The sequence below is a fragment of the Mobula hypostoma genome, chromosome 7 (genome assembly GCF_963921235.1).
Source record: "Mobula hypostoma chromosome 7, sMobHyp1.1, whole genome shotgun sequence".
NCBI classification, from domain to species: domain Eukaryota; kingdom Metazoa; phylum Chordata; class Chondrichthyes; order Myliobatiformes; family Myliobatidae; genus Mobula; species Mobula hypostoma.
The window spans coordinates 36,194,388-36,209,349 of record NC_086103.1 but is presented as its reverse complement, the minus strand read 5'-3'; the positions used below and the strand labels follow the sequence as shown (position 1 = coordinate 36,209,349).

The following is a 14,962-nucleotide window of genomic DNA, read 5'->3' as shown; positions in this document are numbered from 1 at the left end:
TTTCCTTAATAAGTACATAGATGCCCCAACTGGAAAGAGTGCAATATTAGATCTCCTATTAGGGACTGAAACAGAACAAGTGACAGAAGTTTGAACAGGGGAACACTTTGCATCTCATGATCAGAATGCAATTATTTTCAAGGTAATTATGAAGAAGGTTAGGTTTGGTACTTGGGTTGAGATTCTAAATTGGGAAAAGGCCAATTTTGATGGTATCAGAAAGGATCTGATAAGTGTGGATTAGGGCAGGTTGTTTGCTGGCAATTGTGTACTTGATAAGTGGGAAGTCTTCAAAAGTAAGATTTTGAGAGTATAGAGTTCAAATGTTCCTATCAGAATAAAAAGCAAAGAATGCAGTTATAGAGAATCTTGTCTTTCAAGAGATATTGAATCTCTGTTTAAGATAAAGAAGGTGTATAGCAGGTACGTATAGGCAAGAAGGAGCATATGAGGTACCTGAGTATACAAAATGTTACATATCACTTAAGAATGAAATCATGATGGCTAAAACAAGGTATGAGGCTCCTCTAGCAGACAAGGTGAAGGAGAATCCCAAAGGCTTCTACAGACATAATAACAAAATTGGACCTCTGGAAGGTCAGAGTGGTCATCTATGCATTGAGCCGAACAAGATGGGGGAGATCTTAAATGGATTTCTTGTATTTGAATTTACTCAGGAGACATAGTGTCCATAGAAGTGAGACCAGAGGTCATGGACTCTATATAGATTACAGACAAGGAGGCATTTACTGTTTTGAGGCAGATTAGGGTGGATAAATCACCAAGGCCTGACGAAGAGTTCCCGTGAACCCTGTAGGAGACTAGTACAGTAATTGCAGGGGCTCTAACAGAGATATTTAAAACTTGGTTCAGGTGCCAGAGAACTGGAGGACAGCTAATTACATTGCAGTATTTAAGAAAAGGTAGTAAATTGGATTAGACATTGGACACTAAGACTGAAGGTGTGTTGGACAGCGAAGAGTATCAAAGCTGATGAGGGATAGTCAATATGGCTTTGTGTGTGGTAGGTCATATATAATCTACCACGCACCTTGTACTTTTTTGAGGAAGTTACCATGAAAGATAAAGAAGCCAAGGCAGTAGATGTTGGCTGCATGACTTCAGCAAAGCCTGTGACAAAGCCCCTTAGAGGAGGTTGGTCAAGAAGATTCAATAACTTGCCATTGGAGATAAGGTAGTAAATTGGATTAGACATTGGACACTAAGACTGAAGGTGTGTTGGACAGGGAGGAGTATCAAAGCTTGCAGCGGAATCTGCACCAGCTGCAAAAATGGGCTGAAGAATGCCTCATTGAATTTAACGCAGACAAGTGTGAGGTCTTTCACTCTGGGAGGAGAACTCAGGGTAGTACTTAAGACAGCCAGTGGCAGGGCCCTAAGGAGTGCAGTACATCAAAGGGATCTGAGAATATAGATTGATAATTCCTTGAAAGTGGTGTCACAGGTAGATAGGGATGCAAAGAAAGCTTTTAGCACATTGGCCTTCATAATTCAAAGTACTGAATACAGGAATTGGGATATTATGTTACAGTTGTAACAGACACTAGTGAGGCTCATTTTGGAATACCATGTGCACTTTTGGTCACCCACCTACAGGAAAGATGTCAAAAAGATTGAAAGAGTGCAGAGAAAATTTACAAGGATGCTGCCAGGACTTGAGGACCTGAGTGACAGGGAAAGGCTGAATATATTAGGACTTCATTCCCCAGAGCGTGGAAGGAGAGGAGATTTGATAGAGGCATACAAAATTATGAGGTATATAAATAGGGTAAATGCAAGCAGGTTTTTCTCACTGAGATTGGGTGAGAATAGAACTAGGGGTGAGGGTTAAAGGTGAAAAGTGAAATATTTAAAGAGAATATGAAGATGGAACTTCTTCACTCAGAGAGTGTGGAACGAACTCCCAGCAAAAGTGATGAATGTGGGTTCGATTTCATCATTTAAGAGAAATTTGGATAGGTATATGGATGCATGGGGTATGGAGGGCTATAGTCTGGGTACAGGTCGATAGGACAAGGCAGATTAATAGGTCAGCATGAACCAGGTGGGCTGAATGACCTGTTTTATGCTGTAATGCATATATGACTCGTGTAAATGCTCTGACTGTATACTGATAATAGATGCAACAAGAAAGCAGATCTCTGTCATACCAGGAATAAAGACATGTGTTTGCACTGATAGTCATCCTGCCATTTAATATATTTCTACTGCACCTGGAGATCATAAAATTTGGATGCATCGTGCATTTTCTTCCATGCCACCTCCCAATCCAGGGCTGTCATCCTCACTCCCTTAATTTATCTTGTCTTATAACTCTGAGAAGTTCATCAATGATAAAATTGGCTGCCTTTGAGCGGGTTAAGTGGAATATGAATCAGAAGTTATCAGAATACACCGGATGCAGGTTCTTAACTTTGAGTCAGGTAACTGACAGACACTGTAGCTTTTGATTCCCCAAATGCACAATTTACCAATGTGAAGAGCCCAGCTGTATTCAAGATTTCGCTTTCTTGTCAGTTGCATAGGAAACGATCATTATTATAAACCCACTAAGTGTGGCTAAATTAAAAATGACCTTGTTAAATTGCAATGATAAAGTGCTCTAGAATCATGTGCTTACCTGACAATCATCTGCTTTAGTCTTAATAACTCCTTTCATATATTGTTTCTCCAAGGAAGGAACAATGCCAAAACTATTTCCCATGCAAAGTGTTTCAGTTTTTGCATGGGAGTCCATGATTTCCACTGAGCCATTTAGAATAACATACCATGCCTCCAGCTGTAAGTAGAGCAAAACAGACTTTGAAGAAAATCAGTTATTTTAAGATGTATAAAAGTGAGTCAGTTTACAAAAAAATAAATTTAAAAGCATAAAAATCATTGAACTATTATACTCCAGACAAATGGGGAGGGCAAGTGCGAGGTTTCTGCATTCTGCTATTAATAGTAACATCAAAAACATTCTCATTTGACACAAATTTAGCTTTGCTAATACTCACTGGTCTTTCTCTTAAAAGTAAATTGAGGCATTTAAAACTGCTGTACTATTCTATGTTCTATGTTCTAAGTTCTATGTTCTATGTTCATAATGAATCACAATGGTTTCTAACTGCATACATTTCTTGTTACTATTATAACAAGATTTTGCACAAATATGAAGAAAACTTGATAATGTAAAGATATCTGATTTTTAAAAGATGGAGGCCCAATATTAGCATTTTTTGCTAATAGTAGTCAGAATTATAAGACACTTAGACAGAGACTGGTATCTCTGAAATGCTGTCACATGCTTCCTTGCAGCTTGATGCATGGCTGGCTGGCTGCCTTGTACTTGGTGGATTAGGAAAATTGACTAAGGGAGATTTTGTGCTTTCTTAAGCTCAAACAATATCAAAAACATCACGGTGGAGAGGCACAGGAGCCTGAAGATTCATATTCAATGAGTCAGAATAACATTGAATTACAATTAATAAAATAATTTAGAGTGGCAGCTTATTCAGCAGCCCTGTTCCATCATCTTGTAGCAACTATGATCAGTCAGTTTAATACATTGATTTGAAAGAAAGGTTTGATACAAAAAAGTAAGAATAGAAGTTCATGGCTTTTAGATAAAGATTCTGAGAGAAAAATTTAGTTTTCCCTCAGAAAAAGCACCATGCATGAAATAAAATAGTATTCTGCTTTGCAAAACATCAGATGTTTGCGTAGTACCAAGGTTAGCTTCCTATTGTCTGCTTTTAACTCTGAATTTATTGTATTATCAATTCAGCTGAAAGAAAACGAACCAGAATTTGAACATGTCAAGGTCTGTACAGGAAAAATTTTGAACACCACAGATAAAGGATTTCGCATAACATTTGGAGAGACAGCATAAATCATATTTTAATGCAATTGCTGTAAATAATAACTTATATATTCTGGAAGAATTAGGCACTCAAGAGGGTTGTATATAATTATTTTACATGAACTTTGATAACAAACTTTACTTTGAATTTTTCCATGCAAGTCATTTTTTGAAGCAATGAAGTCCATTAAATTAGGAAAAATTTCTTGGGAATGGAAATCAATAAACTGAAATAAATTTGTTCTTTTAACTAAAAATGAAAATAATTTGCTATGTGAATCTTCAGTGAATTATAAATGCAAACAAAAACACAACCTAGTTCAGTATTTACCTCTTTCCCGTCATCTATTATTATGGCTCCTGCATGTTCCACTACTTCAAATATCATTACTGAGCACAGTTCTCTTCTGACAAACATGGTCATGTTGGCAAAAGCAGGTAACTGGTGCATAAATTCCAGCAATTGTTCTGAAAATTGACAAACACAGATTTAACCAAAGTTTTATTTGCACACATTTGCAAATTATTAAAAGTATACTTAATGATGTATGATCTCTGGTGACCATTGAATATACGAGAAAATATGGGTATCCTTAGAGACATTTTACCTACTGGAGAATGAATACAATGCACCACTGTTCTTTACCTTATCAGTGGAGTTGTCCAGCTATTAAAAAAAGTAATCATTAATTGCATTACTAAACTGTAGTAGATTAGTTGAATATCAATAATTGATATTTTTAAATTAACTGTTTGGTTGACTAACTCATAGAAGTCATGGAGTTACACAGCACGGAAATGGGCTTTGGGCCCAACTTTTCCATGCCGACAAAGATGTCTTCCTAATATGTTTTCGTGATTTATTTCGGGATAACTGTTCTATGTCTTTTGAACAGTTATCTAAGAAAGTTGATTTGCCTAGATCCCACTTTTTTTTAAGATACTTACAAATAAATTTTTTAAATACTACGTTGCCTACCTTTCCCACTTCAAATCCTACTGGCATTATTGATAAAATTTTAGGTTTAAATCCTTCTCAGAAGGGAATAATAGCAATTATTCATGATATAATTATGAAATTACAGCCAGGTGTATCTGATAAAATTAAAAACGAATGGGAAAGGGAACTTCAACTTTGTCTACCTATAGAGAAATGGGATAAAATTTTTCAATTAGTTAGTACTTCTTCTATATGTGCTAAACATACATTAATACAATTTATAGTACACAGAGCCCATATGTCCAAAGATAAACTAGCTCATTTTTATTCCCATATAAACCATACTTGTGATAGATGTCATTTTGAGGTGGCTTCTTTAACTCATATGTTTTGGTCCTGTCCTCTTTTGGAAAAATATTGGAAAGATATTTTTGATATTATTTCAACAGTTCTATGTTTTGATTTAAAACCCCATCCTATTACGGCAATTTTTGGATTGACAATGGTAGAACATAGATCTTTGTCTTCTTCAGCCTGTCGGATGATAGCATTTGTTACTTTAATGGCTAGGAGATCTATTTTGTTGAACTGGAAGGAAATCAATCCTCCTACTACATTCCAATGGTTTTCTCAAACTATTCTAAAATTAGAAGTGATATTTTTGACCCTTTGGTTAAATTTGAAGAAACTTGGAAACCTTTTATGTAACATTTTCACATGATGTAATCTGACCTTTCCGAATCTTTTTTTTAAACTTAAATTATATGAATAGAGGAGCGGAGTTGACGACATTACTGAACGTGTCTGATTCAAGATATTGGTCTAGCCCTGTTTTGCTCTGTTTTTTTTGGTTTTTTTTAATTTTTCCTTCGGGGATTTTTTTTGTTTATATATATTTTTTCATTTTCTTTCTTTTATGACTAATTTCATTATGAGTTTGGAAGTCTACTATACCTACGTTACTTAAAATCCTTTTTGTATATGCTGATTAAGAGTATTCCAATCTCTTTGTACCAACTTTGTTATTGAGCTTATAATTTTGAAAATTAATAAAAAGATTTAAAAAGAGAAAGATGTCTTCCTAAGCTAGTCCTACTTGCATGCATAAGACCATAAGACAAAGGAGCAGAAGTAGGCCATTCAGCCCATCGAGTCTGCTCCGCCATTTTATCATGAGCTGATCCATTTTATCCTATTTAGTCCCACTGCTCCGCCTTCTCACCATAACCTTTGATGCCCTGGCTACTCAGATACCTATCAATCTCTACCTTAAATACGCCCAATGACTTGGCCTCCACTGCTGCCCGTGGCAACAAATTCCATAGATTCACCACCCTCTGACTAAAAAAATTTCTTCGCATTTCCGTTCTGAAAGGGCGCCCTTCAATCCTGAACTCATGCCCTCTCGTACTAGACTCCCCCATCATGGGAAACAGCTATGCCACATCCACTCTGTCCATGTCTTTTAACATTCAAAATGTTTGTATGAGGTCTCCCCTCATTCTTCTAAACTCCAAGGAATACAGTCCAAGAGCAGACAAATGTTCCTCATGTTAACCCTCTCATTCCCAGAATCATTCTCGTGAATCTTCTCTGTACCCTCTCCAACGTCAGCACATCCTTTCTTAAATAAGGAGACCAAAACTGCCCACAGTACTCCAAGTGAGGTCTCACCAGCGCCTTATAGAGCCTCAACATCACATCCCTGCTCCTATACTCTATTCCTTTAGAAATGAATGCCAACATTTCGCCTTCTTCACTACTGACTCAACCTGGAGGTTAACTTTAAGGGAATCCTGTACGAGGACTCCCAAGTCCCGTTGCATCTCAGAACTTTGAATTCTTTCCCTATTTAAATAATAGTCTGCCCGTTTATTTTTTCTGCCAAAGTGCATAACCATACACTTTCCAACATTGTACTTCATTTGCCACTTCTCTGCCCATTCTTCCAATCTATCCAAGTCTCTCTGCAGACTCTCCGTTTCCTCAGCACTACTGGCCCCTCCACCTATCTTCGTATCGTCAGCAAACTTAGCCACAAAGCCATCTATTCCATAATCCAGATCGTTGATGTACAATGTAAAAAGAAGCGGCCCCAACACTGATCCCTGTGGAACACCACTGGTAACCGGCAGCCAACCAGAATAGGATCCCTTTATTCCCACTCTCTGTTTCCTGCCAATCAGCCAACGCTCTATCCACGTATGTAACTTTCCCGTAATTCCATGGGCTCTTATCTTGTTAAGTAGCCTCATGTGTGGCACCTTGTCAAAGGCCTTCTGAAAATCCAAATATACAACATCCACTGCATCTCCCTTGTCTAGCCTACTGGTAATTTCCTCAAAAAATTGTAATAGGTTTGTCAGGCAGGATTTTCCTTTAAGGAATCCATGCTGAGTTCTGCCTATCTTGTCATATGCCTCCAGGTACTCTGTAACCTCATCCTTGACAATTGACTCCAACAACTTCCCAACCATCGACGTCAAGCTAACAGGTCTATAATTTCCTTTTTGCTTCCTTGCCCCCTTCTTAAATAGCGGAGTGACATTTGCAATCTTCCAGTCTTCCGGAACCATGCCAGAATCTATCGACTTTTGAAAGATCATCGCTAATGCCTCCGCAATCTCCACAGCTACTTCCTTCAGAACACAAGGGTGCATTCCATCTGGTCCAGGAGATTTATCGACCTTTAGCCTATTCAGCTTCCTGAGTACTTTCTCTGTCGTAATTGTGACTGCGCACACTTCTCTTCCCTGCCACCCTTGAGTGTCCGGTATCCTGCTGTCTTCCTCAGTGAAGACTGATGCAAAATACTTGTTCAGTTCCTCTGCCATCTCTTCATCTCCCATTACAATTTCTCCAGTATCATTTTCTATCGGTCCTATATCTACTCTCACCTGTCTTTTACTCTTTATATACTTGAAAAAGCTTTTAGTATCCTCTTTGATATTATTTGCTAGTTTCCTTTCATAGTTAATCTTTTCTCTCTTAATGACCTTCTTGGTTTCCTTTTGTAAGGTTTTAAAGACTTCCCAATCCTCTGTCTTCCCACTAATTTTTGCTTCCTTGTATGCCCTCTCCTTTGCTTTAACTTTGGCTTTGACTTCTCTTGTCAACCACGGTTGCATCCTTTTTCCACTCGAAAATTTCTTCTTTTTTGGAATATACCTGTCTTGCACATTCCTCATTTTTCACATAAACTCCAGCCACTGCTGCTCTGCCGTCTTTCCCGCCAGTGTCTCTTGTCAGTCAACTTTGGCCAGTTCCTCTTTCATGCCACTGTAATTTCCTTTACTCCACTGAAACACCAACACATCAGATTTCGGCTTCTCTTTTTCTAATTTCACAGTGAACTCAATCATGTTATGATCACTGCTAAAAGTGATCATAAGAGAGCATTTAGAGGGCATATTCCTCTAAAATTTACCTATTGATGTACCTGTTACCTACCTCAGACAGTTTGCTCCAGATACTCACCACTCTGCATAGAAACACTCACCAGTCAGGTTCCCTGATCCCTCTTCATCCCAAACCTGTGTACACCTAGATTTCAATTCCTGTACTCTGAAAAGACTGACCATCCATCTTATCTGTTCCTCTTGATTTTATAAACCTCTATGTAATCACCCCTCAGCTTCTTTTGCTCCAGGGAAATCAGATCCAGTCTCTCCTTCAACCCTTGAGCCCCAATAACATCCTATTCAATATTTTCTGCACTCTTATAAGTGTAATCAGATCCTTCCTATAGTATAGTGACCAGAACTGCAAACAATGTTCCCAATGTAGACTCCCCAATGTCCTGTACAGATGCAACATGATGCCCGATCTTTTATTTAATGCTGATGAATGCAAGCATCCGACACCACTCCTTCACTACCTTATCAATTTGTGTTGCCATTTTCAGGGAACTAGGTCTCTGTTCTACAATGCTCCTCAGGGCCCTACCACTCACTGTCCAGTTCATTTTCAAAACGCATTACCATACTTGTCCATGTTAAGTTCCATCTGCCAATCCTTGGATCACATTCCCAATTGACCTTAATTAATTTTCTTCATAGTCCACCACACCACCAATTTTGGTAACATCTTCAAATCTGGCAATCATCTAGCAATTGTGTAGGGGTGACATGATAGCAAAGCCATTAGTGTTACACTTTATAGCGCCAACGATTGGTTCAATTCCCACCACTGTCTGTAAGGAGTTTGCACATTCCCCTGAGACCATGTGGGTTTCCTCCTGCATTTCAAAGACATACAGGTTAGGGTTAAGCTGTGGGCATGCTATGTTGCTACTGGAAGCATGGCGATATTTGCAGGCTGCACATTGTTGGCTGCTAACGCAGACGCATTTCACTGTATATTTTCCTGTTTCATTGTACACAGGACAAATAAAGCTAATCATAATCTTTAATCTTAACTAATCATGCTACCTGCATTCTCATCCAAATTGTTAATATAGCTGACAAATAAAAGTGGATCCAGAACCACTTCCCATAATTTACAACTGATCCATAGACCTCGAATCTTAAAAAAAGTAACCTTTAACAAACACACTCTGTTTCCGTCCATCAAGCCAATTTTGTATCCAAGTGGCTACCTTACCCTGAATCCAATGGACCAAGCCTATCACACAGGACATTATAGTAAGAATATTTTACTTTAAAAAAAAATTATTTTAATTCTATCACAGTTTCATTAATTTTTAATTTATAAATAATTCAGAATGTTAAAGGCACACTGACGGTTTGACAGGCAACTATGACAGGTGGGATTCAGTTACCTGCCAAAGTAAGAAATCATAAGTAGTGTGCAAGGTTTGTTCTATCTCCTCTCAACCTTGACTGGCATTTTGTTAAGAAATTAAATTTGCAGGATCTTTTTGTTCAGTATTCAAATGGTTCCGTCTGGAAACCACTAAAAAGTGTACAATAGAATCAAGCAATGGGTAAGACTAAAATGGAAGACAGTAGAAGTAGAATCTCTCTCTTAATTGTACCAATGTCATCATCAGTTCGGTCTGCAGGATCTTTCTCCAGACACTCCCTAACAACATCCCTGCTCATCAATGGATCAGAGGCACGGTCAATGTCCTCTTCATCCTCTTCCTCTTCTTCAGAATCTACAGCTGTTTCCGGAAGACCAGTAAGATCCACATCCCCCATTTCACTCTCTGTAGCCTGTAAAAAATAAATATTTGCATGTAAATTATATATGCCCATATTAAAGTACATTAATTTTTTAAAAAAAAATCTACTTTAGAGAAATAAAGCTGGCATTGACCAATCTATTGTGGGATCTTCTTCATCTGCTTCCTTGCTCATGCAAATGAAAAGATCAAATTTTCTCCATTATGTGACAGATATCAATCATTTAACAATGATCTCCGCAGGATGGGTCCATCTTTCCCACAAGTGCTATCACAAAAGCCCCACTTCTGCCCAATCTAGCTGCTCACTAGAGCTCCAGGTTTACCAATCGCAGCTGGAGACTCCAGGATTACCAACTAATTATAAAAAACGTGGTCCGTGGTGCCAGCGTGCGACTCTTCTTCAGTCGACATCTTCTGGATAGATTATGAAACCATATATATCATTTCTTTTATGTCTTTTACGTAGGTTTTTCATCTTGAATGTGAATCTGGAACTGCTGAAGCCTGTGATTTGAAGTCTGGAGTTCGTTTGTGTGTTTCAGTGCTCCTGAGGCAGTCTGCATGAAACTCGTGGCAGGAAGGCTGCAGGACAGGGTGCAAGCCAATGTTTGACTCCATTTCGCTGAATAAAGCTTCCATTGTTCATCAATTAAAGCAACCAGGGAGATTCAAACATCAACACGAATGCAAAAGGTGAGCGCCAGCTGCCTGCCTTTTTAAGCAATGGTGAGATCGCTCTGCTACTGGAGACGGGAGACTGCCTTTTGATCACTCTGCTACCAGAGATGAGTGACTACCTTTTGATTGCTGATGTGATCACTCTATTGGCAGAGACAGAAAGGTCTGTCACTGTGCCCAGAGAATGTTACCCAGGTTTTCTGCAGTTTGGATATGGACCTGGAGAATAGACTTTTTTTCAGTCTTAGTTTTTTTTTAATATTATGTCTTTTTCACCCAGTCTTCCTTTTTTTTCGTGTGCAGGGGAGGAGGATTTGGGGGTCGATGTGCCTGTTCTATTTTTGTTTCTTTCTTTGTGTGGGGAGAAGGGATTTGGGGTTGATAATCGTGCTGCCATTCTTTTTTTTTCTTTCGGGGCGATCTGGAGAATTTCAGAGTTGTACATTTCGATAATAAACGAACCTTTGTGAAACAATCATGAAGAACATCTAGGAACCAGGAAAAACTGAAAACCAGAGGTTTAAGTTCTAAACCGAACAGAGCTCCCTGCTATGTATGCAGGTCCCTAGGACCCCCTAATTCCAAGCTCCAGACTCAACTATGCCTGTGACCTGAAACCAAGAGACTCTCTTGTTCTGGAAAATAACCTGTTTTTAATCCATTCTAACATACCTCCACCAATACCATGGTATTTTTATTAGTGTACCAGCCTCCTACACCTTGTCAAATAGTGTTTGGAAATCTAAAGACACCAGTTCTCCTACATCGTTTCCTTATTATAATCCTCAAATAATTAGAAGAAAAATCAGTCAAACTATTGACTATTCACGTCCTTAAACACAACTAAAAATATCGGTATCTAATTATTCAAATAAAACATTTCTTATGATAAGCTCAGAGACTTATTGAACTGCATGTCTAATGCACACCTCAAAAAACAGTCCATTGACGATAAATGAGTGAATTTTCCACTCAAAGGTAAGGGGAGGGCAGAGCTATTCATAGCTTTTTAAAATATGATAAAAATTCTGAATTCTAGATTTCAACTTAAATATTAGTCAGCAACTAACACTGAAAGAAATCAGTGGGTCAACAGCATCCATGGAAAAAAGGAATTTGTCATCATTTTGGGTTGAGACCCTGCATTCAGAACTGAGAGTGCAGAGAGACAATAGCCAGTATAAAGAGAAAAGGGGAATGCTGAGACAGAGCCCAGTAGTTGCTTGGTGGACTGAGGAAGGGTGTGGGATAACAGGAATATCAAGCCAGGTAGCAAAAGGTCAGAGTGGAGATGGGAGATGGAGACAAATGAATGATAGACGGAGGAAGACAAAAATAAACTGCAGATCTAGCTGGGAGGGAAGGTGAGTGTAGCAATAACTAGAAGGTTGATAAGCAGAGACACAAAGCCAAAGAGTTTTGGAATCTGATAAACAAGGAAGAAAAGTGAACAGAAGATAAAACCAGAACCAGATGGAGAGAAACACGGGTTTGTGTGGGTAGTAGGTTGGTAGACCAGCAGACGATTGGAAGGAGAGATGGGGGTGGGGACTGCTGGGGGAGGGAGAAAAACACACAAGATTTAACACACTGGAGGATGGCAGCGTCGATGGAAATGAATCAGCAGTTGATGTTTTGGGCCAATATTCTTCATCAGGACTGGAAGGAAGGGGAAAGATGCAGAACAAGGAGGAGGGGGAAGTGGAAGGTGGACAAGCCAGAAGGTGAATGTTGAAGCCAGACTGGTGGGGGAAAGGGGAAGAAGTAAGAAGCTGGGAGATGATAACTGGAAAGGCAAACGGCTGGAGAAGGTGAGGAGAGTGGACCACGGAGAAAAGAAAGGATGAGGGGCACCAGGGAGAGATGATAGATGAGGAGACCAGAGTAAGAGGTTAGAGAAGGGAATAGAAAAGGATGGAAGGAGAAAAGAACAAAAAACGACTGGAAGGAGAAACTGTTGTTCGTGCCGTCAGGTTGGAGGCTACCTAGGTGGAATATACGGTGTTGTTCCTCCAACCTAAGAGTGGCATCATCCTTGCCTGGACCAACATGCCAAACAGGGAATGCGGGTAGTATTAAAATGACTGACTACTGGGAAATTCCTTTTTTTTTTTGCAGACGGCATATAAGTGCTCAACTATGTGGCCCCCCAATTTATACTGGGTCTCACCAATGTAAAGGAGGTCACATAGGAAGCACCAGATACAGTAGATGACCCTGACAGACTCATAGGTGAAGTTTTGCCTCACCTGAAAGGACTGAATGAACCCTGAAATTAAAAAATTCTATGTTTATACCAATGATTTGAAACTATGTAAACAGAATATAAGGTCCTGTTAATTTAGTTTTTGTGTTGGGTCTCACTGACTGTGGAGAATGCAGCAGATGGACAAGTCAGTATGGAAATGGGAAGAGGGTATTGAAATGGTATGCATCTGGGAGCTTAGGATAGTCCCTCCAGATAAAGTACAGGTATTCTGCAAATCTGGAGCATGGAATGCAGTAGATGTGGTTAAAGAAGGTGCATGCGATTCTTTGCCTCACCTAGAAGAGCTGTTTAGATCCCTGAATGGTGACGGAAAATGAAATGCAGAAATAGGACTTGCACCTCCTGCTTATGCAGTGGTAAGTAACAGAGGCCATTCAGAGACGGGTGGTGAGGGATGAACAGAGAGAATGATCCCTATGGAAATCAGAAAGGGGTGGGAAGGAGATATGCCTGGTGATGGGATCTCACTGCAGCTGACAGAATTGATGAAGAATATGTTGGATATGAAGACAAGAGGAACTCTATCACTGTCCTGTTTAGAGGGAGGTGAGATGAGAGGAGATGACCAAGAAATGAAGGAAATGTGACATTTCAGATGCCCTGGAAAGGAAGGCCTCATCTTGATAGCAGATGCAAAAATGGAGAAAGTGGAAGTAGGGGACAGAATCGTTACAAGAGATAGAGTTGGAAGAAGTGAAGTTTAGGTGGCTGTGGGTTTATACAAATGTTAGTGGAGAACTAATAAATATTTTTACCATGCTTGCTGAGAAATGAAAGTAGGCTATTATAAGTTATATTTAATGCTTTGTCATAACTATGTTTCAAAGTAGCTTTCTTCCCAGTCTGCTAAAACAGTGGTCCCCAACCTTTTTGCACTGCGGTCCGGTTTAATATCGACAATATTCTTGCGGACCGGCCGACCCCGGGGGTGGGGGTTGGGTTGCCAACGGACAAGAGTAGCAGTCAAATACGTTGTGTTTGCCCAGAGAAAGACTACAATGACCGTGAAGCCTTGCGCGGGCACCAGTGCGCATGCGTGTACCTGCCGATTTTTTTCTCTGCAAATCGTTTTTGGCGATTCTGTTCGGGGGGGGAGGGGGTGTTAATCATGACCGGAATATCACTGATAAGTGGCTAACACACTCAATTTCGTTTCTAAAAGGGTTTATCTAACGAATTTAAAATTAAACACACAGCGCATATTTTCCTTGCAGGAATATAGTGATAAGTCAATTATCAGGGGCGTGTGAAGTAAGTGTTGAATGAACTTCCAGTAGAAGTGGCAGAAACAGGTTCGATATTATCCTTTAAAGAAAAATTGGATAGGTATACGGACAGGAAAGGAATGGAGGGTTATGGGCTGAGTGCAGGTCGGTGGGACTAGGTGAGAGAAGCGTTCGGCACGGACTAGAAGGGCAGAGATGGCCTGTTTCCGTGCTGTAATTGTTATATGGTTATATAAGTAAGTCAATAGCATCATAACATTTTAAGTAACATTTGGATATTAAACACACAGCACATATTTTCCCCGTATGAATATATAAAATCATTGCAACACACCAATATCGCTGAATCAGTGGGAGCCCTGGGCTTGTTTCCCTGCAACAAGATGGTCCCATCGAGGGATGGTGGGAGACAGCGATACTCGAATGGGGTTCCTTATGTCCAGTCTATTCCGCAATTTAGTTTTCGTAGCATTCTTTGCAGAAAACTCCGCTTTGCAGAAAAATGTTGGAAATAGAAGCAACGTTTTCAGTGCTTTCGTGGCTATCACAGGATATTCAGCCTTGACTTTGATCCAGAATGCCAGCAGAGATGTTATGTCAAACATACTTTTCAGCCCGTCATCATTTGCAAGCTGGAGGAGTTGATCTTCTTCCCGTGCTGACATGGATGACGCATGGGTAATGACCTCATGTGCGTTCAAGCTCAACACTGGGCGTGACAGGGAATGAGGAAAGGTGCAACTGACTCATATCGCTTCCTCGCGGCCCGGTAGCACATGCTTTGTGGCCCGGTGGTTGGGGACCGCTGTGCTAAAATAATTAGTGTCCATACAAT

The 14,962-nt window shown here is 39.7% G+C and overlaps 1 protein-coding gene across 9 annotated transcripts in view; it reads right to left on the bottom strand.

The window, feature by feature from the left end:
• LOC134349238 (rap guanine nucleotide exchange factor 6-like) overlaps positions 1 to 14,962 on the bottom strand; it is a 406,825-nt gene that overhangs the window by 103,094 nt on the left and 288,769 nt on the right. For all 9 annotated transcript variants that reach the window (XM_063053253.1, XM_063053254.1, XM_063053257.1 and 6 more), the window contains 3 exons: positions 9,802 to 9,982; positions 4,197 to 4,333; positions 2,642 to 2,800 (listed from right to left, as the gene is read on the bottom strand). In XM_063053253.1, the coding sequence (XP_062909323.1) occupies positions 2,642 to 2,800; positions 4,197 to 4,333; positions 9,802 to 9,982 (477 nt within the window). The remainder of the gene's footprint in view (positions 1 to 2,641; positions 2,801 to 4,196; positions 4,334 to 9,801; positions 9,983 to 14,962) is intronic.